Raw genomic sequence first — 26,522 nt, 5'->3', positions numbered from 1 at the left:
CTCAGTGAGAGTGACTCTCATCAGGCCGAAGTAGTCAGATTTAGTCAGAAGAATTGGACTAAAAATTTGGTTTTTTGAGTTCCTTTACTTTTCCTGTTATTCTCTTTTAGTGAGCGCATTGTGCTTACGCTCTGGCATTTTGACACTTTTGCAGATTTTAGTCCAAAAAGATAACGAATGAACCTAATATTAAATTGAGAGCTGTCAGTCGGAAAATGTCTTCTATGGACATTACGGTGGTAAAAAACAGAAGTAAAGTCGGAATTTGAATGCTTAATACCGAAAAAATTTATATATATGGAAAATTTGGAACGCTTTGAGGAACCTCTAAATATTTTTTGATTTCGAAATATAAAACATAGAATAATCCTAAGGGTGAGATCATTAAAATTTAGACTGTACTTTTTTGGTTTACTAATGGTTTATAGTACTTTTACATATACATATCGAGGGCTTATATTCAATACCCTCTATATGCGAATTTCATAAAAACTACTTTGTGATGTTAGAACCCATCTGGGACTTACCTGTCATTACTGATGTTAATTCTTACTTTGCAATTTAATAGTAAATTCTTCTGTCGAGCGTTTTACAAGGTCATCATTAATTTCACCGATGACAGTTAAGTCTTAGATAGATTTTTATATCACAATCTCATTTTTGTAAAAAGTGCAGATAGAGGGTATTGAATAGATAAGTAGAATTTAGTGATTTGACTATTCTATTTTTCATAGTTCTAATTTGATCAAAGTTAGAAAGAGTATTCGCTTGAATAGTAAAGCATTGACCAACGGGAACTTGTCTTCTTAAAAATTTTCCAGCAGGGTCAAAGTGAGTACCACAACAACACACGGCACGCATAGATTGGCAGCTAGTGCTGTAGCTGCTCGTAGTAAAGAACTCAAAGGGAAGTTGAAACCGTGTCGTTATCCATGTTATATAAATTACTTCATAGGTATATATATTTTACTTATACTAGCATACACTGGAACATACATTTGTAGTTAAGTGTGTGTTTGAATTCACATGAAATAATTCACTAATTTACAGCACGCAAAATTGGGAAACTAATTTGGCATGCAAGGCACGCAGGCAACTACCGTCTGGTGTTGGTTTGGCTGCTTGCTGTTGTTGACCACAGAATTGATGCAACCGGCAGTTGGCAGTACACGCAAACCAATGTATATATGTATTTATATATATGTGTGCATATAACTACATACTTTATACTTACGCACAATCAATATATATATAGGTACCATATATAATTATAAGCCAACTATAAGCAAAAGACACTGCGTAAGACGGCAGCATAAAGCTTTGATACAAAGCGAACAGCTGACCCCGAGCGAACAGTGTTTTGCGAATGTACAAAATGCAACACAAAATTTTATTCATAGAAATATCAAGAAATATATTGGCTTCGTTTATGTTAAGACGAAATTTGAACGCAATTGTTGGAAATTAAGTCTTCTTCCATATATTTTTTCTATCTTATAGCGATTTTTTCATGTCCACTAAGTTAGTATGCAAATATTACTTTGAAAATAATTCTGCCTCTAATTTTTTGAAGTTCTCATTGTGATGCATACCATTTGACATACAACAGATGTAAAAACGATTTAAATAGGGATATATAAATCATCAAGGTTAGCATAAAGAGCATGGTAACTCATCATACAAGCCATCGACAACTGCCCCTTCGCGCTTTCCGCTAATTTTAAAGTTAACATTTTTTTTTTAAGTTGACTAAATAAATATTTTAGCAGACCATGATTTTCTGTCAAAATATTTTACTGTAGTGTAGTAGGTTTGTTTTACTAAACAGATAGATACACTTTCTATTCACGATAAGTGAAAAGATGGTTAACTTTCATGTTCGTAGCTGCCTAAGAAAAGGAGCTATATTGCCAGTACCGACATATGATTAATGTCGTACCGAATGTCAGTCGACACACAGATAGACGTACATGGCCAAATTGACTCATACAACCACCGTTTCGGAAATGAAAACAGCCAAAAGGAAACAAAATTTACGGCCTCCTGATTATTTTGGTATGATTTTTTGCCACTTACCTATTTCCCTATTTCCTAAAATACCACTATGTCCTGGAGCCCAGTAGAGATTGGCTGTCTGCTAACTAGGGATGGCATTTTTGTCCAATTTTTGAGAATTTTTTTCGGTGACAGATTTTTGCACTTTTTCTATACGCAACAAAATAAGCAAGGCCAGTTTTTGTAAATTGCATTGATTATATATAAAAAAAAACTGCAAAAGCAGTCTCCAAAAAAATTTAAAAAATCAACGCGATTTTTCAAACTGTTGAAACTTGCACTTCTTTAGACTGAAATTGTATGGACTATAAAACTGCATACACAAAAATGTTCTGTTTCAGATTAAAAGGATAAAATTTTTATAAAAACGTGTTGAATTTTACCAAATTTTGTGTCAAGCTTGGGCGGTATTTTTTTTAGAAAAATAACAAACAAAAAAACATTTGCTCAAAAGACATTACGAATATAAAAAAAAAAAATCAACAGGTCACTTGTTTGAGTCACTGTAAGTGTTACCATTCGAACCATACGGTATCTATTTTCTGATATAAAAGCTCATAACTACATATTTAACATATTTATGCCAGTGGTCTTAAATTCACCCCACTGTACGTACATAGTAATAGTAACTAGTCGACGTGCGGCAATAAAAAAGTCACTTGGCATAGTTTGCTATCGGTTGATGTCTAATAACGGTAATTCGTAGTATACCAATCGATTTGCCGAGCCAATAAAAAACAATTTGCCGGCAAGTATTAATGGAAATTAAATTATTTCATTACTACCGTCGATTACGCAGGCGTTGATTGCGGGCGGCAGCTTGTGACACTTGCGAGTAGATGTACAAACTTACGTAGCTATTTCGCACACATACATACATACATAGGGTAGGTATGAACGAGTGTATGTTTTGTTGACACTCGGATGCACTTGGGGGCACCAAAGTGGAATGGGAACGCACATAAACGCACGAAAGTGTGACAAAGGCCAAGCTAGGCGTGCAGACGTGTACTGTACGCTTGTGGTAATACATACAGTTTGTTGCAATTTTATGGCCACAAAAAAACCGAACTCTATTTGGGTGTATTAAATAATTAAATTTGCAATTGTTTTAGGCGAATTACTATACATTTGTATTGCCTCATTAAAGGGCTTGTGGAAGCGTGCGTTGAGAGGGGGGTGGCAATGCACCACGCATAACGGCACGTGCTATATATTTCTCAAAAGTTATTCCAAATATTTATTGCTGCATTTTCAAAGTCATTCGCTAAATTTTTGGTCTATTGTTTATTTGTTTATTTTTGTATTAGATATTATTATTTTTCGACAACAATCAATTGCACTTCTTATAAAAGTTACCACAAAGTGCGCAATATGCATCAAAGTCGTTCACACCATCGGGCTATTAACATCAGCTCACAAGAAATTTTCTACCTCAAACTAAATAAAAAAAAAAAAATCACATAAAATGGCCTGTAAATTTTTGGTAAGCTCCTTTTTTCAATTTAAATATTTTTTAATCATGGCAACCCATTTTCCTCTTTTTGCAGCTAATCGCTTTGTTCGCCTGCGCCGCTGTAGCCAATGCTGGTCTACTGCCTGCTGCCGCTATTGCGCCCGGCATTGTCGCGCCCTACGCATCCTCGTTCAATGCTCATCACATCAACCATGCTGTAGCGCTACCAGTCGCACCAGCACCCTTAGCTGTAGCCGCGCCACCTAGGTTAGCTTTCGCTGTGCCTGCCCCTATTGCAGCACCTGTTGCAGTAGCGCCAAGAGTAGCTTTTGCCGCCCCTGCGCCAGTTGCTTTCGCTGCGCCCGCTAGATTAGCGGCTGCACCGCTGGCTGCGCCCTTGGCTGCTCCTTTGCCATTTGCCCCAGCTGCATATCCTTTTGCTCCAGCACCTCTACGCTTTGCCGCGCCTGCGCCCATTCTGGGTTAAATTAAATGAATACATACATAGAGTACCTGAACTAAACTTTTAAATACGAACATAACTCGAGTGTACATAGATAAATTATGATTTAAAATTATATATTTTTTTTATTAAATATTGATTCAAAGATAATGCTAATCTCAATGAAAATTAATTAAAAGTAGAAGAATAAAAAATCGAAAATTTTTAATTGGTTTGTGGAAGCCCTATGAACGGGCTACGAAGCTTATTTGTAGCAGAAGTACGCTTGCAGGGTTTTCATTGCATATCGAGGGGCGACGGCTTTAAAAAAACAAAACTTCCAACTTTTTTTCAGTTTAATAGTCTTCTCAAGACAATAACGAAAAATTGTTCAGCATAAGGTCTAAAGCAGTGATGCTCTGAGAGGACTCTGTGCGCGTCCATATAAAACAGCGATGGGCATAGAGAGCTTTTACTCTACGCGCGGCTATGTAAAATGTGTAGAAAGCTTAAAAGAACTTTGCCCGCGGGCAAGGCAGTGCCCATGAAAGATATAAAATCTACAGAGAGCTTTGAAGAGTTCCGCCCGCGGGCGCTGTTTTGGGCATCACTGATCTAAAGCATAAACTACTAATTGCTTGGCGCGCAACTCCTCGCATTCGCCAAATAATAACTACAAAAAATGTTTAATGCCGCATCCAATATGGCGGACGTACTTTTGATGCTTGATTTTCTCATGGGCGCAAATAAGTTTAATTTTGTAGGACAGTGTTATGTACACTGCCAGAACAAAGTATTGGCACAGCAAATTTTTCACCATATATGCAATAATTTTCATTCTAATATTTTTTCGCTAATTTCGTATAAAAATATGGTTAATTCTACAACAAAAAACATAAAAACATAATTCCAGAACTTTGTGCAAAACTCGCGAAAATTCAGCAAATTTTCATGATTTCGTTGATTTTTGGCAATTTTTTTCACGCAGTCTCTTCCATACAAAAAATATTTTTTATATGGAAAAAATGCAAAACACCTTCAACAAAAAAAATTCTCAAAAATCAACGCGATTTTTGACTAACTCCAAACTTACATATTTTTTACAAGAATTTAATGGGCTGCAAAACTGCTTACTCAACAAATCTGATTAAAAAGTTGAACATTGTGATGAAAATTTGCTGAATTTTCGCGAGTTTTGAACAAAGTTTAGGAATTATATTTTTATTTTTTTTGTTATTGAATGAACCATATTTTTATACAAAGCTTTTTAGAATAAAAATTTTTGCATATACTGTGGAAAACTTGCTGTGCCAATACTTTGTTCCGGCAGTGTAACTGTCTTTGATACTCATCTAATGTAAACAAAATCACACCAGGTATACATATGTACATATGTAGATACGAGTATATAGACATTAAAAATTTATAGCAACATAAAACATAATTAAAATCAAATTTAATTAAATTTTCCGACTTTATTTTATATTTCCAATTCATTTTGCTGTTTTCTTACATTAAATATTTTAAGTATTGCCTTCGATTTACACAGCTTCACATTCCTCATTTTACAAGCTTACCAACTCATCGTGCGATTCCCGATGAAAGAGTGGCTTATGATCATCGGGCTTGTGCGTCACCGGCACTGAATCGTAGGTAATGTGCGCAATGTGAGTTAATGGTGCCACAATGTCAGTGGCCATATGCTCAGCGGATGCGGCAACCGCAACAGCAGCAGCAGCCTCATCATCGACAATATCATTCACAGCAGCAACGTTGGTACTCTGTTCAACAGCCGTTTGTAATTTTGACTGCATTTCAGTGTCAATATCTGGCAATATTGTTGTGGGTTTATTAGCTGATGCTGATTCTGCAATCACTTCCTTAATTGTAGGTGCTGCTTGGCTGGTGGTGCTCGTACACAAAAACCACAACAGCATTAAGGTCAACAACCGCATCTGTGAAAGTTGTAAAAATTGTTGATGAGCTCAAGGTTACGACTGGCATCGCCGGTGTATTTAAACTCATTATCATTATCTGAGATGCGCAAACAACAAATCTTTATGTACACACAAAGAATCCTTAATATAAGTATGTATATGTATCTGCTTAAGCACTTGTACTTGTACTACTTGTACAAAATCACTCACATCGATATTAAAGAACGACATTCTCTGATATGAAACTTGTTGAAGTTTATTGCTTTTTTATTCAGATTATTATATTCTTCTATAGGTATGTTCTTTCGCACTATTCTTTTACCGACGTTGGTCACAAACCTGCTGGCTTTCAGTAGACCTTGGCTTCTTAAATTAAACTACGACACCTGTTTTCTTGTGCGTGGCATTTTATAAAGTTCTACTTGCCTCCAATGGGTAATTTGTCTTCGATGCAGACATTCATTTTCACATGCATGCATACATACATACCTAAAATGTAAAAACCCTGTAGGAACTTGCGAAATTTCGCAAAACTTACGAAAACCGCAGAGATTAGGGTGGGTCAATGCTAAAATGGAATATAACAGAGATATTTAAGAAAGCCCACTGTATGCGATTACGGGTGAAATATAATAATAGAAAAATCTCCGCTGCGGATTGTAACTTTAACAGAATTTTCAATAAATCTAGACCACATATTGAAATACATAGATCGGCCTGAATATGAGCACTGCGTTTAGTAATGTACTTATTCGAATAAGCTTATTTCTTATAAAATGTTGAGCAGACAGCAATTCCTACAGGGCATTTAATTATGTGATGTGATTTACGTACGGTGACCAGATTTCTGCGGCCAAAAATCGGGACATTTCTAAATCATCGAATCTGAAAAAAAAATTTTGTTTTTAGAATAAAAAGACATAACATCTTTTAATACAGTTTCATTTAAAGCAAAACAAAGAAAAAAAATAAAAAATTATCGCAAAAATCTATACACACAATATATACGGTGGCGAGAATGTAAATAGGGAAAAGACATTTTAGCAAATTTTGGTTACTTTTCTTTGTTTAAAAAATGTTTATTATTTTTTTATGAAAATATAACTTACTATCTAAAAAACAACATGTAAGTCAAAATTTAAAACCTTATAAAAAATTCGACGAATTTTAACAAACGTTGGTCAAAGTTTTAAACATTTTCATCAGATTTTCTGGAATTTTCTTGAGTATGCAGTTTTGTAGCATATTAAATTTTAGTATAATAAAGGGAAAGTTTGAAGTAGTACCCTTGATTTTTGGCAATTTTTTGTTCGCGCCTTTTCTTCAATCTAAAGTACCTAGTTTGTTTAAAATTTTTTTTATATGGAGAAAATGAGCAACAACTTCCACAAAAGGTTTACCAATAATCAACGGTACTCATCAACGTTTCTAAGAAATCTGATTAAAAAGCTCCAAAATATTAATGAATCTTTGTCGAATTTCGTGCATTTTTGTACGAAGTTTCAAGTTTTGACTTACATAGTCTTTGTTTGATAACGAGCTACACTTTCGTAAAAAATAATAAACATTAATACTAACCATTAAATAATCGAGAGGAATACCCAAAGAATGCTAAAATGTCTCTTCCCTATTTATATTTTCGTCACTGTAGCTATAGCTTTTATTTTTTATATCCATGATTTTTTCGAGAGAATTAGTATTATTTTTTTTTAATTTCAGTTAATTAAAGTTAGAATCATTTCATTCAAAAAAAAACACCAAACAAACAATTGGAAAGACATTAAAAATATTTAGACAATATAGCGAGAACATTAGTTTGACAGAATAAAACATAACTAAAGATCATAGAAAACAAGGATGTTGGCTATGTTTATGGCTCCCTTATATTCTATGTCCTTTGTGAAAAGGAAAGTGCTGCCTCGTTCGTACGAAAAACTGTTTTTGGGCCAGAGTACAGGGAGACTCTAATTAAATTAATAAAGACAACACTGAAAACCGGAACTTAATCGGTACAAATATGAAAAATCTTGACACTTATACGTCCCGAATTTAAAAAACTATTCAGCGGGACAATTTTCTCAAAATCGGTACGAATGGTCACCGTAGATATATGCTTATTTCTTTATATGTATTTATTGATACCTGCATACCTGCATATGTAAGTATTTGGTTCTTGCACGAGTGCTTTTCATGCTTGATTACGTGCCTGTCTTCGATAAATTTATTATATCTTCAACAACGAGTCTACCTTTCCTTATTGCGCATTACTTCCTTTGTTTAAGACCTTTTTCATTTTCTTTTATGTAGGACTCAATCAATACATTCCTATTTGCCATTACCATATTTTGTATGAGTAAGAATATATGTATTGTAAAATACTTTTTACTTGTAAGTGTGTATAAAATTACATTTTTAACAAATTAATTCATGCATTCTTTTATATAAAATAGAATTGTGTTTCCTTTTTTTTCTATATTTCTTTCATTCTCTCCTTTTACACTTTGATCTTTCTTTCTTACTTTGCTGCTTCTTTCTTTATTTCTTTCTTCCACGTCTTCTATGAACTACCCGGAGTTATTGTCATTTATCGTGCAGTTATTTAATTTTTTATTCATTTCATTTGCTGTGGTAATGAACTTCATCATTATCTTCATTCGTTATCAGTTATCTTTTACGTCGTTCCAACAATGTATGGCTTGTTGCAACTTCACATTAAACTGGTTTTCAAGTTCAAGTTCATTTAATCTACCGGCAAAATGTGTGTAAAAGTTGACATAAAAATGTGGCAAATACGTATGTATGTATACATATATCGCCAAAATAACGTAAGCGACATTTTTTTTTTTAATTTTCTTTTCGATGCAGAAATGCATCTAGATGCTCTAGGAATATTTCTGCATCAAAAATAAAATTTAGAAAAAAATGTCTCGTTATTTTGTGGGTTAGAGCTCGATATGTACATGCTAATACGAGTGATTTTAGTACTGGTTGCAAGTAATTAAAAAATATATATATATATTCAAATATTTAGTCTTTGCATTTATATATCCAAATCAAACTAATAATTTAATTTCAATTTATTTACTCTAATTTACTTTTATTTACTGCAAATGGAAAAATGAATAAAATCACGTTCAGTGTTGCCAGATCTAAAAATTATTTATTTTTAAAAGTAAACATAATGGTTTTCAGGGTGCTAAGTAATCTACGATAAACAAGTCGACATTTATACCTTAGATCCTTCGTTCGATTTTAGTTTGTAAAAAAGCAGAAATAAAGGTATGTATTGAATTCGGTGATCCACTCAAGGCATATTATTTTTAGAAAAAAAGTTAAAAGCCTTCGACACATAGAGTACAGTAACTTTTATACCATCCTAAACAAAATGAAGCCCATAGCATTACCATTAGCCATTTATCATGCGGAATAATACATCGATATTTGATCTATATCCTTTGTTTTAGCAAATTTTTGTTTTAATTTCTACGCTGCACTAAATGGAATTTGTTATCAGACTAATTGTTTTTTATTGAACAGAACAACGAAAGCCGCTGTGTCCATTACAGCCAATATGCTTAGAGATGTATGTGTCTCTGGGTAAAGGACAGAATTCAACTATTAATCCTCTCGTAAGACCAGTTTATGTAAGTCCAGACATTGTGTGAGAGCATTGAAGGGAGCATGCAGACGACCAGGCGCGAGCCTCAGCATATTTAAATATGCCAAAGCTTTTCTTGTACCGCTTACAAAGAGATACAAACTAAACCTCGGTTCGGTTACTCTTGTAGGAGCAGTACTTGAATACCTTGGGGAGGCAGAATATTTAGTAAATATAGACTTTAGGTAAATGGCTTGGTTGGAACTCCCATTTCGATAAAACTCTTGCAAAAGCCCCACCAGCTATTTCGGCTTGTAGACGACTTTTTAGATTGTCTATGCATCCTGAAAAAAATTTAAAAACCGCCATACTAAAACCCAATTAACTTCAAAGTTGGCATGTCCTATATAATGGAGAACTAGCTCAACTGCGACTATGGAGTGGCTTCGAAGATATTTTTCTATTAATATTTTTGTTCCAGCAATGACTTCTATACAAAGAAAGTTTAACTTGGGATAGATGTGAAGGTCGGACTTTCTGATTCCATGACAAGGGAGACGTACTGTGAGTTGTTGGTTTTCCAAATCGCGAATTCTGGACAAATGTACAGAGAATCATTTATGGACTTCACATCAAACATGCAATTCCAATAGGCAGATTGACCACTGTGCTCCAGGTCGAAGTATCAGCAATCTCAACTTGGGCTAACAGGATGATCAATTTCAACTTTTTTATGAAATACTTTGATACACTTAGAACTTAGACAATGAGAAACATGGTCACACTGTGATCGGTACCATGTTACTGTGCAGTCACAAGAAGGATCTGTCTTTATATTTAGCATGGGAATTACTTTGTGGTATTCGTTGGTCTTCTCCGAAAGCCATAATTACTGCGCAGGTATACTCAGAACGCAATATGTTTTGGAAAACTTTAAAGGGTCTTAGACTGGCCAGGCTCTTTGACTATCCTTTCCATAGATTTCTTTTAACTGGAATTCAATTCCGACTTCTTTCTGTGCGGCTAAGCTATAATTTTACCGATCCACAGACAGGCTAATGAAGACTTTCCATATAATCGCGAAGTTGAATTTAAATTTTCATACCCAAATGACTATTTTAATAGATAATAATTAAACAATACGACCATTTTACATGCATTTCAATTTTAAATGATTATCCCAATGTGATCTGCTGTGGCATAGTACACCACAGCCTTTTATAGTGGCCGCTTTTACCCACATATATATAACCAACTGTGGCATAACTGACGTTGCCTCAAAGTGTGGCAAGTGGCGTAATATGCACTTTTCTATTCATTTGTGCTTTTAGCATTTTTACCTCGCATGTTCAGGCAACAAAAGCGAAATTAAGGCGTCCAAATGTAGAAAACTCGAAATTATTCACCCAAACTAGATTAAAGATACAAACCAATTTATACGTATTATACAATATGGCACAGTAAAGCATAGCACAAACACAAACACAAACAACTAATGTTAAGTATCTCCAGCTGGCCAGGACTTACTACCGCACATATGCACATAGTCAACCGCTAAATCGTAGAATGAAAGTGAAGGCAAACAAATAAACACAATAAATGAAATGAGACCACACCACAAAATGCCAAGACGCCAAGATGCCATGCCGTTCAAATACCAGCATCTCAAAGTGCAGTCAAGAAAAGCAGCTTCGGCTGTGATTATTGAGCTGAGAGTATTGAATTGCTATAGCTGCTGCTAAGTTACATATCGCCAGCGCATGCGCGACAGGCAATAATTCACGATTGTCTAAAAAGGCGTTGCTGCCGCGAAGTCGCTATATCGCTTATAAGTGTTGGGAATGAGACAAATGAGGAAAATTCGGAAAAATGCGAGAAACAAGAAAATCTGTATTTTATGATTTACGGCGTAGTACAGAGTGTCCACTAGTGTCAACTAGTGGGATGTATTGAGGCGTTGAGTGTAGGCGGTAGCGAGCTTTACATGTTCCTACACACATAGAGTGCATGTTTAAGGTGGAAAAATAATTTAATTTTGATAAGATTATTAGATATTTTTTATGGATAGTACATACAGATATATGTAAATATAAAGAAACATTATCTTTTATGACAGAAAAAATTCAGCATAAGTACTCGGACTGACTGTTAATGTTAGAGACTGTTAATAAAATAAAGTTTCCTAAAATTTGGTGTCCGATTTATCGAAGCCCGGACAATCCAGTGATCTCACTTTTCATGTTGCTTGCTGTGAGTTATCGTTAAAGGTTTGTCTCCATAAATTAGACCAAATAAACGTTGAAAATATTTTTGCTTACGAGTTAAGTTTCGAATTTAAAACTTTACTGCATAATAAATACTTCTGTTCCGAATTTCCATATTTCACCTCAGTACCTCAGTACCTCAGTACAAATTTTTGAGGAATAAAATGCTCTTGGGTATTTTTGGAATTGGCTGTGTTGTTAAATCGTTTGTCCACAGTAAGCTCTGAACACCTCGAAAACCCACAAGGAATTATTTCTATAATAGAAAGAGTTGCTTTAAGTCATTATTCTAATGAACTAATTACTATTCCTGATGAAGCCGAGGAGATTCAACAGTTCCACCTCCGCTACCTCGCCCACACTGTTTAAGAAGCGTGAACCTAAGTGCTTGAGGCGCTTCTTCTGTAAACCTGAACATCGATACAGATCATGCCATCATCCACATCATGCCAGCCTCTGCAGAGAGTACCTACTTGTTGGTATTCGTCACCGTTGAAGTATTGCTGCTATAGCAGAGTGTCCTGTGATGACGCCGGTAAGGACTCTTACTGCAGATCATTGAGTTTCAGTATGCCGTTTGTATTTTTCCTACTATGCCGCGGCCATAATAATATTGTGGACTCACAGCCTTCCCCTCTGTTCCGCAAGCCATTCGTCACGGCCACGGTGTACTGATTAATTTTCCTACCATGATCACTAAACGGTGGTAGTATGAATCTATCCGCTGAACTGAAAACGTCAGTTAAGTCAGACATCTGCGCAACCTCTGATTAAAATCGCTTTAGTCTTGTTCAGGACACCACAATTATTTTTAATATAATAAAACCATGCTTGGAATGAAGAGCTATAAAGTTTTCTTAAAGGTCGTACTTACAGCCTGATTTCATTATACTTCAATATATTCAAAAAATGTTTTAGAAAACATAAATATCTTGGTATAATTCGAACCTAAAAATAGGTGCCGCTGCTGTCGATGTACATATTTCTAAAAGTAGTATGACGTATACAGCCGTCGCATTTTGCAAGCCGGTTTTACGTTGGCATTCAGCCCATTGATAGGAGAGGGTCGACGAAATGTAGAGGTAGAGGAGCAAACCGTAGGAAACTCCATTGTACTCTTTCAATTCTGTTGGAGTGTTAATCTGACTAACGATTAATGAAGCGTTTTAAGTGTCTTCATTGGGGCTACGATTTTTTTTCGATTCAAAGCTTTTGTAAACGCTGGAAAAGTTAAATAACATTCCTCAAATAAAAAATAGTTTGGTTTTTATGTTTTTGGTTCGCGTTCACTTACCAAACGGTAGATTTTTAGATAAAATATTGGGGATATTCTCTAAGTCTTGCTAAACCCCTGCAGTTTCCCTATGGGAAAACTATGCAAACATTAAAATGCGTATACTTGCAAGGGTTTGGAAGACTTAAAGATTACCAAGACTTAAAAAAAGCGCATATTAAACTTGCCAGAGCAAAAAAATATACAGAAAGGCGTTTTTCTGAAAAATACTTAATTTCTTGAATTGAATTTTATGTAAAACGAATTGTTTTGATTCTCTTTGCCAGATATCAGCCAGTAGCATTGGCACTGAATTTCCACTATTATATGGTGGAATTGGCCATGATTCAAATAAAAAAAAAAATTTATAACAAATTTCGATAGAAGCAAAAAGCGATATATTTTTCCTAAAGAGGAAGCGGTGAGGTATTTAAAAATAAACGAAACGAAACACTTCGATTGAAGTGTAAACGACCTCCCTGGAACTCATCGTGGCAAGTGCGGCATTTGCGTGCTACAAAATTAAGCAGGGTATGGTTATAAATCCTGTCACTTGCCTAGGAGGACTTTGTAGAGAATGAATGAGTGAGTCGGACCTTGTCTTGTAGAAGCTGGAGCAGATTTTCCAGGTCGTTCTGCAATTGAGTTCTGTCGGTCATCTTTTATTTTCCTTCTCGCAGTAGTGCCACGATTTTCAGGTACATAGATAGCACTACGCACACATGCTGAGAGTAGTTGTCGTCAGATAACCAGCTTCCCTTCCTTGCAAGTTATTAACTAAATGAGAGAAGAGCTTGATTTATTCGAGCAGGTATAGTGTGGCCACAATCATGGATTTTTGGTATATGAGTTGGAGAAGTACTAGTTCATTTTCAATCAAGCAAAAGCGGTGGCAGCAACAAATAACCTACCGAATGCCCTTATTTAAACATCAAGAGAGCCAAATTTCAAGAATTTCAAAATTCATATCACAAAAGAGTTCATAAAAACCTAAATCCTATTTTCGTCTAAAGACATTTCCTTTCTTACTCTTTCCAGTTTAGAAATATTCGCTAGTTAGCATAACAGCGAGCGTGCACTTATGAGTTAACCGTCTACTTTTCTTGTTGTTGTCGGCAGTCAACAAGGCTGTTAAAATGACATAAAACACGCATTGCATTTTAAAGTCAAGTGGATCAACAACTGGGTGTCTCCTCCGCATGCAGACGCAATGCATTTGCCAAAATGAGTGCCACGAAATCTCGCTAGGTGCGTAACCATGTAATCCATATTATGCGAAGATATACTTAGGCGCGCGTGTGTGTGTGTGCGAGAGCAGTATTGCATGAGTCTGGAATAACAAGTTCCCGAGTAAGGCGTAAATGTAGGCGACTGATTTTGATTTGTTTTTTGCTTTTCATAGAAATCGTTATCTCACTAATGTGGCATATAAACGATGAATCAGGTAACTCCATTGCGGAGCAAACACTGCATGCATTAATAGGCAAAAGTATAGCAAATGCAATGAATGTAGCAACGCGCAAAGGTATTCGCCAGCCAACACGTACCACATTAGACACTCATGCAACAATTTTCATTTTAATTTGATAAATTTTTTTCTAACTTAATTTCTTGCAGCCTCTACTCGGGCCGTCATTTTGGCCACTACTGAGTTGCGTGTGTCCTTTTTTGGTGACGATTGTCTAATGTGGCTTTTGATCTAAATAATGAGTTGGCGCCTATAAAAAGTGCTTTACGCTTCACGGATGAATCACAGTGATCTGAAGTGATCTTAGCGAGCTGGTAATATTTACCAGACCGTTAAACGTAAACCAATCTAAAGGGGATAATAACTTTTGTGAAATAAGAAATTAGGCGGCGGTGTCCTGCTGTGCATCGAAGATTGGATAAATCATCATTCCACTGGCGTTTGGAAGCTTTAACTTTGCTCAACATGTTCAAATCGGTAAGTCTATGTACGCTTTGTGTTAGCAAAATTAAAAACAAAAAAACAAAACCAACTCTCTTACCCATCCAACAGTTGGTTCTTGGCTTGACGCTGCTTTCATGCGCGCATAATTCATTCGCAGGATTTCTTGGCGGCTATGGCTTAGGTGGATACGGTTTGGGCGGCCACTATGGTGGCGGCTATGGTTATGGGCATTATGGTGGCGGCTATGGTTATGGACATTATGGTGGCTTTGATCATGGCTACGCAGCGCCTATCATTACCAAGACGATTGCCGCAGCGCCAGTGATTACGAAAATTCAAGCCGCACCCATCATCACGAAAACTATAGCGGCGCCAATTGTGACAAAGACCATCGCCGCTGCGCCCATATCAATCGGACATGGCTACGGCTATGGCTTGGGACATGGCTTGTATGGAGGCCATGGATACTATGGAGGGCATGGCTTGTTGGGAGGACTGTACGGACATGGTTATGGTTACGGACATGGCTGGTAGAAGAGACAGCGAGTGGTGAGAGCGGTGTACGGCGAACTTTGAATGCATAATTTATTGTATTTGAGAGTTCAAAAAAAAAACGAAACGAAAATCAAATAGCAATACTGTAGTGGTTCGCCTGAGGGGTGTTCTCTGTTAGTATGTATGCATGACGTTGCGATTGTGGCCCCAACCTCATTTATTAAACACCTTTATTATAATGTGAACAGCGCTAATTTAAAGGAGTACAAATGCCTGAATTTGTTTGTATTTAATTATCCAATTATCACAAACAATCTTGTACGTTAGTAAGTACATACATACATACATACATATGTATGTTTGTATGTATGTAAGCAAGTGTGTTCATTTACGTACTATATACATATTTTTATTGATTACTCTAATTCTCGTTTAACGAATGCAAATGTCAAATGCCAAAAACCAAAATAAAATACAAACTAAAATATATGTACAATGCACTGTATGTATGTCACACAGAGAAAGTGATGTGTGAAAAAAGAATATATATGTATTTTTATCTATTTTTCTTTAATATCATCTTTATCCCTATCACTATATTTACTTATACTTTTGTCTTCTCCCTTATCTCTATCTTTATTCTATTCTATAACTCAGTATCAATATTAAAGTATACATTTAGGCGGCATTTCCGTTACTAACCATCTCCGATATAATCGACATGTTAATTTTTCAACTCAATTCCGCCGCGAAAGGAGCTCGTAACTGGATATTTTCTTGAACAAAAACCCGTATAAGAAGTCGTTTATGGTAGCCGCTTACTATTCAACTTTTTCGTTTGAAATTGTGGATCACCCACGCACAGTCGTAAACGGATCGGAAAAGCATTCGTATGTGCTTATAAATTACATACCAACAACTAGAAAACTTTTTCTTGTACTGACAAATTTTTTTTTTGTTTTATTGTTTACGAGCTTTAATTTAACTTTTTGCCGGTCGAGAAGCCCTCGTAAAATATAATGTTCGTAAAATGTACGTTTTCTTGCTGGCTGGGTAGTACCGCAACTGGACCGAATTTTATTGCAATAGAAAGCAACTTCTCCTTCCTTCAAAAACGATATGTAAAACAGTCATCCGCGCAGGTTCTTTTTCACCCATTGGTACTGAAGTAGTAGGTATCAACTAGTGAACCCGAAAGGCGTTAAAATGCCGAAAATTAATTTAACTTTTTTATCAGGTAGCAACTTAAAAAATATTCCACATGGTAGTCTGCCAAATTTCGTCTAAGTCCGTCTAGCCGTTTCTGAGTGAAGATAGGGGCCACATGGTGTCGATTTTTCCTTTTAAAAATATCAATTTTAGATCACTCTGGACCGCTGAAAAAAATTCTTTGTTCAAAAAATAAAACCTTATTGGATATATTTTAATAATTCACATATGTAATTGGGTACAAGCATTTTCAAGCCCATTTTTATTGATACGCATTTATCTATAAATAAATAATTTGAATAATTGTAAACAGGTGGCAACGCTTTTTTAACACCTCAAAAATATTCAAAGTGTTCAAACTAAAGATTTTTTAACAATATTTCTTTTGACACCTTGTGTATAGTTGAATAAGATTTCACTTTTCAATTACGTGGAAACCCTCTTCATATATTTTAAAACTGAATCCTTCTTAAACCCCTATCGTCTGACACCCATTCATATTTTAATAAACTAATTGCCTTAATGCGCTTTCAATGTAATTTTTTAAACAGGTGGCAACCTTCCTGCATGTAGTTTGGAAATAAAGCCTTTTGAAAACTATTTATTTATTTTATTTATGAACTAATTTGAATTTAACTTTTAAAACAGGTGGCAACCATCTTCACACACCACAAAAATTGTCCCTCAACTTACTTTTGCTCTGTGTGTGATGCTTCACACACATAAATTCTGCATAATTCAATTACATTCAACTTTTCAAACAGGTGGCAACTCCATTAGAAAATTTCCTAACTAAAAACTTATTAAGCCTCTCTCGTCCGACACGCACACTGTGATAAATATTTCACGGATCTGATTTCCTTAATTAAAATGGAATTTAATTTTTTAAACAGAATGTAATCCTCCTATATATGGTTCGGAAATAAGGTTTTTTCAAACCGATTTCGATGAATACCCATATTTTACTAATTAATTTAACTTTTTAAACGACTGGAAATTAATTTTCTTAATGCTGGCAATTCTTTCCGAAAATCAGCTGGTATTGGTGGGATTGTTCCAGTGCATAGATGCTCGGTGTTAGCGGTCGCGCCTAAACAGTTACAAGGAAGTATTGAGGGCATCATAAATCCCCTAATCTATATATTTAGGGCTAGTTATTGTTAGATATACATACCATACATACCGTTTGCTTTGAGGAAAGTATTCGTGTTATTTATTCCTAAAGACCCCTTGACTTATGGCGTCTTATTTTCTACTCAACACGCTTACCTTTTTATTGACCTCTTCGGCCAAGTACTCGTGCTAGGAAGGGGATAACTTTTTTTGTAGAAAAAATAACGCCATTATCTAAGACACCAACGCCTACTAAGTTAACTTCCCTTATTCTCAAAACTCTAGAAGGACTGTTAGACCTCCAGATAAGGTGAAAACTGAGCTCATCCTCCTCACTCAATTTTCGTAAATCAAAGGAAAATCAAGGTATTTGGATCCGTCTCAAACACTTTGAATGTGGGAAATATTGATTAGCTGTGATGGAGCCAGTTCGAGATCTACAATTGAAAGGATATTAAGCTATTAAACAGAAATTGCATTAGGCAACTCTCGCGTACTTAAGTGGTCACAACCAACTACGATTTCATATACACCGAATATGTAAGACTTATCGGAGAATCACATTGCCGACACTGTGTTAGGGACCATGAGGTATCGGAGCATAGTCTTTGTGCCTGCCTGCTAATTGTTAGACAAAAATGAATCTATGTATATATTTATCAATAGGCTAAATTGAATTTTGTCCGCCTTCGTTTGACGGTTCTACTTCACCAATTTTGAAACCAAAAACAAACATTTCAGAGATTTTTTATGGGTTCTAAGTTACGGCTCCAGTTGCAATTACAAAATAAATAGCGAAATTTTATGTAGTAGCAACATAATACGAATTCGCAGACCATTACGTCGACTAAGTCGAACTCGAATATGCAGACGGATACGAACACAAAAACGAAAATAATAAGAATACGAAGACGAAAAAGGAGATGATAACGAACATTTAAATGAAGACGATTACGAGTAGGAAGCCAAATTCGGAGATGAATTCAAATACGATGACGAAAATAATTACGAAGACGTATATCAAAAAGGATTCGAATACGAAGACGAAACTGACGGCAAACACGAATATAAAGAGGAATAAATACGAAGAAGAAGACAAATGCGAAGACAAATACGGAGTTGAATACGACGAGGAAGAGGATTACGCATACGATCCGAAGACGAGTACGAAGACTGTGACTGAAATGAATACGAAAGTGAATGGGAAAACTAATACTAAGACGAATATGTATAACTATAAAAACAACGACCAAAACGCCAAAATCTTCGCATACCAAGGCCCTTTACGGACTCATTAAGGGCTAAGGCTTACTTTATAGATACAAGAGAACTTTATGGCCACAGTTTCTCTTATTCTGCGACACCCCTGCATTTGCCTAACGAACATAAACGTAACATAAATATAGGTAAAAAAATATGTTCATTCTACAAAGCGAATTTATTTTAGCGCGATTTCTTTTATAACCTCTGGATGGTTTTGTACAGCTGTATCCCAAAAAAAATTTCACAAGTTCAATGAGTGGGCCAGTGTAGTCCAATATACTTATCTATTTTTATCCTTATGATCACGTCATAATTTCTCTGGTCCAAAATCTAAGAACATATTTACAAAAGATACTTTTTACACATAAAATTACTTCGCACATTTTTGAAACCCCTGAAAATTAAAACATCTATTTAAACACTAGGCATTTAAAGATTTTTTTTATTTTCAGCGGCAGAAATTTATACACAAACGATTTCATTGCGATTTTCGGCAAAGAAATAAGAAAAGAAGAAAATTACAACGTATCTACATAACATATTTACACATTAACGGAACGACTCTTAACAGCAGCACAAGAGATTCCCATCCAGGCGGCTCCGATTCCTCCACAGCGACTCACACTTACCAGCCATGACCCAATGCAAGACCATGACCCAATCCAAGACCATGACCCAATCCAATACCATGACCCAATCCAAGACCAGGTCCTAGTCCGTAACCAAGGCCTAAACCATGTCCCAAGGATGGACCAGCAATGGAGGCATGCGAGAGGATTGGTGCAGCAGAAATTTTCGTGATGGCTGGAGCGGCATACGAAATGGCTGGCGCATGCGAAATGGCCGGAGCGGCATAGGAGATAGCTGGAGCAGCGAGTGCAGCATGGCCATAAGAGATGGCAGGCGCTGCATGCGCCAACGAGAGGGCTGGTGCGGTGTGACCCAACGACAGAGCTGGACCAGAGTGCAGGCCACCCAGAAGAGCGCCGCCATGCGCGCCACTCAAGTATCCTGGTGCAGCTGTGACGCTAGCCACCAAAGCCAAGACGGCAACGACAACCTGAAAAGGATGCCAACAAGAGGAAACACAAATGAAAACACACACACACACGTAATGAATGAACACAGCAAGTCGAGGATGTGGACGCGCGATGAGTACTCACGTATTTGAACATATTTGCTGTTTTTTAAGCGAGATTTATATGCGATTTTGGTACGGACAGATTTCGGTAGCAACACGCGCGCGCAATACGGATCGTAGCTTAAGAACACGAAAAACAGTTTGATTCATTGGTGGCGTTGTGCAAAAGCTTTTATACCACTCAAACAATTTTTTTGCTTTGGTGGAATAGAAACTTCAAAATATTTTAAATCCGCCACCTAGTCGCAGGCACACGAATTGTGGGGGGGGGGGAGGTCGAGCGACGGCAGTGTGGCGGTTATGTTGCAGCAATTGAGAGGCATGCAGCAAACGCATAGCTGAACACCAGAAACCAGAGCCTAAGCTGCTGCAGAAGCTGACGCTAGCTGGACGGACAAAAAGCACTTTTACTTTTTTTTTTCTAACTGAAGTGAACCGAGTTGAACTGATTGCCAGTCGTTGCAAGTCAATGTGGATCAGAGTCGCTTGAGTTGCCCGAAAGGCCTGACATGACTAACATACACACACACACACACACACACACACAAACACATTCACATATTGAAAATACATGTGCATTTGCTGTGCCACAACGGCCAGGCCGGGGTGGACGCCTTTGTGAGGCAATGGCTTGCTTGGTCGTCGACGGCATTGTCGGCTCACTGTCACTCTGTCTCAGTGGCATACTGACTTGGTAATTTTAAGAGTTGCGCCTACCAATGGGTCAGCATTGAGGGTATTTTTTTTATCGTTGTTGTAACATGGAAATTGTAGGCAATTTTTTTTTCTAAAATATTACTCTTTGTTCAGCGTAACAGGTTGCAGGCGATTCCAGATGGCTGGTGGTCAAATAGGCTGCGCTTGTCACACAGAGCTAGCCATACAATTCGCTCTCTAATGAGAATAGGCGACTGATTGGCTTCTGTGAAAATTATAAACAAAAATTAATTGCAAAAATATGAGTCATACGATCGATTTTTCTAAGCAGTAATGGGAGTTTCGTTCGATTTTTTCACACCGATTGCCGCTTTAGCTAATCCCATGTGCATGTGTGCGCAGTTAAATGTATGTTAATGGAGATTTGAATGGCCGGAAAAGACTTAAAATTTTTCTGCTCATAGACACTCACTTACATGCATGTACATTGTACAATGAGAAATACGTAAATGAAAACTTGTATTTTTTAATTTATGAACTGATGCAATGGCAACGGCTTGAATGTCTTTTGATATCTAGTTAATGTAGTATAGATTATATAGAGGTGTTATACAACACTTGCCTTGCTTGCTTCTTGAAGTGACCGCCTGAGAAAAGTTCTCAGTTAGCACTGGTCGCCAAAAAGCCAAAAAAATAGTTTTTCGGTTTTCAACCATAGTCTATCAAAAGCTGGGTATTTTAAGAGGAAGTGGTGAGCTGATGCCACCCGTCGTACGCCAAGCAGCTGTAGCAATGTGAATACGGTGCAATACTTAATATAACCGCGTGGAGTCCAATCTGGCAGCTTCCTGCCAATTCACCAACCAGAATTGAGGGTTGTCGATTTCTTGTCCCTGGTCTACCCCCGGCTAGAAACGCCATGCGTACGTTTACATCATTTGCCACATAGTTTCATGCGGCATCGCTGCTCAAACGCAACCGAAGGGGAGGTGAGGCATTTCCTAAAGCTATCAGAATACATATTTCCCTCCCTAACCGCCGATGCGCAAATCTGCTGCCAACCGACTGCTTCTGCGAGACTTATGTTTTCTTTTAATTTTCGCGCTGATGTAAGGCTAGTAACGTAGTGACTCGTGTTATCAAATGTAAAGGCGATGCCTACGAAAATATTGCGAGTGTCCAGATGAAGCTAAAATCAAAAGTGGGTGAGTTCTTATGTGCCCCATTGATTCCAGTGTGGTTAGGAGTCATCCTATATGATCCCGCTGGCTCCGATGGGGGTGGCCATCCAATGAGGACTTCACTAAAACTTCACTATCGTTTGATAGAGGCAGGAAATAACTTTAGTGGAGAAGACCCATCTCATAGCTATTGTCCTTTGAACCGCTGATGCCATATTTACTGTCCCCAGTTTCCACGACAGCTTCCCTTCATGAATCAAATCCAAGTGCTTGACGTGAATATCTCCGATTGATATTAGAGTGGTGTGAGCAATTAATAATTCCTTGTGAGTAAACACGCCCGTCGGCCGCCGCTGTTCATTAGTTCCAGGTTTACGACCACAATCCCTTTCAGTTAGAGAAGACCACACAGTGGTGTGTCCCAGTTAAACCTATGATAGACAGACAGGCACTGCCCCAATTCACTTCAAAATAGACCATTTAGTATGTGATCTTAGGCACGCTCCTGAGAGGATAATTTTTAAAGCCACCTCGATGTCGAGAAGGCGCCTATACTGAAGAAGGTTTCCTCTATTGACTTCACTATCGTGAGCAATATGTTCTCGGCCGGCCAGCACTTCATTCATGCATGTTGAGCTCCTTACAGGCAATTCCTAATATGCAGATAAATCAGCCTATCTAAGGTTTTAAGCAGGAATGAAAAAAAAATCGTATTGCTCTGATGAAAGGTAATGAAAGATTTGGCCGGCCTTTGGTATAAATATCCCGCTGAGCCCTATGGATATACACTCGTACAATACAAGTAGTGAAGATAAAAGACTGCCAACGCAACGCCACCCCCAGAGTATTTTGCAACTGGACTGGCATAAAGCTGTCTGCTCCCGCTAACTGCAAAGACTTTCAATACTCGTTGCTAATCACCCGAGAAATCAACAAATGGCATATGGCAGGCTTCTTATGGGGTTGGGTGGCATGAAAATGAGAATCAAAGTGGAGCATGGGCGACTTCCCGCTACCTACCTCGTCTTTTAAACAATAACGCCATGGATCAAGACCCCTCAAAATTTGTATGCTTTCCATGGACGCACGCCAAGAATATCTCTCAACTTCTTTGATTTCTAACTTATAAATTTCTAGTCCAGCTTTGTAAGGGATTATCAGCGGGTAACTTGGTTAAGCTGGCTCATCTGCCCAACGATCCTAAACCAGAGAACTTTGTCCCTGAAGAATTTCAAAAGCACCTCTGCTATCCCTAGGGAACATCTTGTTTTTATAATAAGCGTTTAGCGAATTTCTTTTCTAAGTTTCAAATGTAATAATTTCCACCTTTTTGATGCCATAAATTACTATTAAGGATAAATACGTTTTAAGGAGAATAGGGAATGTGCATTGTACTTCATAACAATCCTATTCTGAGCTTTCAAAAATTTAATCTTACGCTGCATAGTCAAACTTCCAATGGAAATCTCATTACCTTATAAAAAATTCGATTTACCCGCTCACTACTACTGTATACCAGTTCCTACCACGCACGCAATACACTAATGTATGTAGCTCACATTCAGCTCGGCCACACCTTCCTTGATGGGCGGCAACGGCAGTGACGACGGACAGCTTTACTTTGGTATACCCACGAATGAATGAAGAAGTTTAACGATTTGCTGCATTAAAAAAGAGCGCTGGTGGCAACTGCATATTTATTTACTACTACATTTCCAATATTAGTATTGCAACGTTTTGCCGCCGCTTATGCTGCCACTGCTGCCACATTTGCCTCGAGTGCAGTGCGTGGTGCAAATTTAAAGCAATTTCGGCAACAAGCTAGCATCATAACGGAGCAAATGCAATTCAATTCAAATGGATTTTATGCATTCGGCAAGTAACAGTTCAATTTGATCGGCTGTAAAAGATTATCGCTGTGGGCATATACATACTTACATACTTGTGTAGATACGTAGGTACAAATATACATTTACATATGTACATAAGTATAGGCATACATTAACATACATACATAATAAAGTGCCCCTGATTGTCTTTACAAGTGCTTACCTATAAGCACAAATATGCATCTACATTTGTATGTAATCTGCAATGTCATTTAAGACTTTTGCAATTTATTTTCATTAAAGTAAAACTTTAGCTTATTTTAATGTATTCCATTTTTGTTCTTTATTGTCTTTATTTGGGCGATGCTATTACTTTTAACGAGCTTGCAGTAAAGTGTATTCCAAAACCTGACAGGTGTGCCTATTAATCGTATACAATGGTCTGGCCTCGAGTTAAAATATAAAGTACTATTGATAATGCAAATTGCCTATGTTTAATAAAGTTATGTACGAATGTACTCGTATCAAATCTTTTTCAATTAATTCTTACTCGTACGAAATTAAATTTTACACAAACAAACGAAACACACAAATTTTTGGAATGGAATTAAATTTTTCAATTTTTCATCTGAAAACATAGCCGTGGCATCACACATATATATGATATTGACATTATTGGCATCAACTCTAAAGCGTGCCAGAAAGGGGTTAATATAACAGTGAAAGAAAGTAAGGTACTTCCTGCTAACACATAATAAGTCCAATCCCGAACTCCTCGGACTTAAATCAATAAAACTTGTAAAGAATAAAATTTTACTCAGAGCGAGAGAGTAAGACTAAAAAGTACGGTATCGCTTTCTAGTAAAAATAATAACTTCTAACAACTATACTCAAAAATTTATTGAGCTACAGGCCGCTTTTAATGAAAACTTATTGTGGAAAAGCAACAATAATTTGAAAAAATGGTAGAAGTGATAGCTATTTCGGAAATCACCACATTTCCTCATCAGACTTCTTTCAGCAGGATTCGAACCGACGATCCCACTGACTCAGCCAGTTGCCCACGCACTGTGCTAAGTTTGCCTTGTAATTCTTGTTGCTTTTTGCACTATTTTCATTTGTTAAGCCTACTTCAATCAAGTGCAGCTATTCCACTGCAATTCACATTTGTCCATGTGGTTGTTGGTTTTGTTGGTTTTCGTTAATATTTCTGTCATTAGAATGTTAAACTTTTAGGTGTGCTCATCCTTAAGTTGTTTGTTTTTTGTTATTTTATGGCCTTATAACAATTTTATTCAACAAATTTATTGAGCTTGAGGCCGTTTTTAATGAAAAATTATTGTGGAAAGGCAACAATAATTTGAAAAATTGTGATTTCCGAAATAGCTATCACTTCTACCATTTTTCAAATTGTTGATGCTTTTCAACAATAAGTTTTTCATTAAAAACGGCCTCAAGCTCAATAAAAATTTTTGAATATAATTGAATAACTCAAAAAGTCATCGAGTGAAGGTCGATTCGATTCGACTTCAAGCGGCAGAACTAGATTTGAAAAAGTCTATTTTTTTCACCAAAAAGTCGATTTTTGACTAAAGTCAGAGTCGACCTTTCCATCCCTATTTCAACATAACCTCCAGATTTTACTTGTCAAATTTTGCTTATTTTGTATGTAAACACACTCAGCTCGCACTTGTATGTAAATAACTAAAAATACTTACAAATTCATTATGCTGGATTTCCACTGGGCATTAAATGGCAAAATTGTAATGTCAAACCTGGGCATTAAAAAATATTCTTGCTGCTACGTTAAAAAAACTGTCATTATTAAATTCATTTCCACATTGCATTTTTTAAATGCCTCCAATTTTTCATCATTTTAATACCTAGTGGAAATGCGGCATTAGAATCCACTCATACAAGTAAATAAATATTTTTCATTATGCATTGCAGAGTGCACGATTAAGTAAAATCTGAATAATTCTGCCTAGTTTGGACGCGTATTGGATCGCAACTAATATTGTGGCACATGTCACTGAAGTCAGTTCTAATTCTAAAGTAACAAAGGTCTTTGCACATCAAGGATTGGCACTTCGAAAGATGTGAACGAGGCGTACAAAACCCTTTGCTATAAAAGCTTTGAGAACACCACGAGCGCCATATTGGATCCGCCATTTCGAATTTTTGAAAACTTATTTCAGTTTTGTAATCAGCGACTCAAGGAAGCTTTGGATATCAAATTTCATAAAAATAATTTGAATTTTTGAAAACTGAAACGTTATAAAAATTTTAAAATGTTTTAAAAATTCATTTCCCATATTGGATACGCCATTTTGGATTTTTTTTGAAACTGACTTCAGGTTTGTAATCAGCGACTCAAAGACCCTTCGGATAAAAACCTTGGATGCGAAGTTTAATCAAGTTCAAAAAATCAAAAAGGCAATATTCTATTGACCAGTCAGCATTAAGGTAAGATAGGCCTTGAGGTATGCTTCTAATAAATACATAAAAAAAATTCCTGCTAAAACAATTAATTTCGAAAATCTAGTAAAGTAATACTACCAAAACGACATAAGTATGTAAATACATATGTAGTAGAGACCTGCACGAGTGATTCCGGTATCGTACGAGTACGAGTGCTAGTAATCTTTTTATGAGTACAGCGATGCTTTTTTGGAATCGTATAATCGCTCACACGAT

General features: G+C 36.6%; 3 protein-coding genes and 1 long non-coding RNA gene across 5 annotated transcripts; 1 reads left to right on the top strand and 3 right to left on the bottom strand.

Moving 5' to 3' along the window:
• Positions 1–4,386: 4,386 nt before the first annotated feature.
• On the bottom strand, positions 4,387–25,327 carry LOC108362820 (uncharacterized). The gene is made up of 3 exons (XR_001847516.1): positions 25,317–25,327; positions 21,043–21,050; positions 4,387–4,580 (listed from the first exon to the last, which is right to left on the bottom strand). It is a non-coding gene; the product is annotated as an uncharacterized LOC108362820 (long non-coding RNA).
• Positions 5,414–6,293, bottom strand: LOC108362810 (uncharacterized). 2 transcript variants are annotated; one of them, XM_017615955.1, is made up of 2 exons: positions 6,101–6,293; positions 5,414–5,908 (listed from the first exon to the last, which is right to left on the bottom strand). In XM_017615955.1, the coding sequence occupies exons 1-2, from the start codon at positions 6,119–6,121 to the stop codon at positions 5,519–5,521; spliced, it is 411 nt and encodes a 136-aa protein (XP_017471444.1). In that variant the 5' UTR covers positions 6,122–6,293; the 3' UTR covers positions 5,414–5,518. The 2 variants fall into 2 exon arrangements, with proteins under 2 accessions (XP_017471444.1, XP_017471445.1); XM_017615956.1 differs by having other exon boundaries at positions 6,230–6,262.
• Positions 14,724–15,471, top strand: LOC108362807 (shematrin-like protein 1). Its single transcript, XM_017615952.1, has 2 exons — positions 14,724–14,970; positions 15,046–15,471. The coding sequence occupies exons 1-2, from the start codon at positions 14,959–14,961 to the stop codon at positions 15,469–15,471; spliced, it is 438 nt and encodes a 145-aa protein (XP_017471441.1). The 5' UTR covers positions 14,724–14,958.
• On the bottom strand, positions 19,485–20,192 carry LOC108362808 (cuticle protein 16.5). Its single transcript, XM_017615953.1, has 2 exons — positions 20,181–20,192; positions 19,485–20,077 (listed from the first exon to the last, which is right to left on the bottom strand). The coding sequence occupies exons 1-2, from the start codon at positions 20,190–20,192 to the stop codon at positions 19,643–19,645; spliced, it is 447 nt and encodes a 148-aa protein (XP_017471442.1). The 3' UTR covers positions 19,485–19,642.
• Positions 25,328–26,522: the final 1,195 nt, after the last annotated feature.

The sequence above is a fragment of the Rhagoletis zephyria genome, unplaced genomic scaffold (genome assembly GCF_001687245.7).
Source record: "Rhagoletis zephyria isolate East Lansing unplaced genomic scaffold, Rhagoletis_zephyria_1.1 Rzeph_scaffold_01106, whole genome shotgun sequence".
Lineage (NCBI taxonomy): Eukaryota > Metazoa > Arthropoda > Insecta > Diptera > Tephritidae > Rhagoletis > Rhagoletis zephyria.
Note: the sequence above shows the minus strand (reverse complement) of the source record. Positions and strands in the feature narration are given on the sequence as shown.

Bases quoted from the DNA above. Each gene is read 5' to 3' on its own strand.
- LOC108362810 (XM_017615955.1), bottom strand. From the start codon at position 6,121: ATGTCGTTCTTTAATATCGAT. The intron at 5,909-6,100 runs GTGAGTGATTTT...CAACTTTCACAG, and splicing joins TGTCGTTCTTTAATATCGAT to ATGCGGTTGTTGACCTTAAT.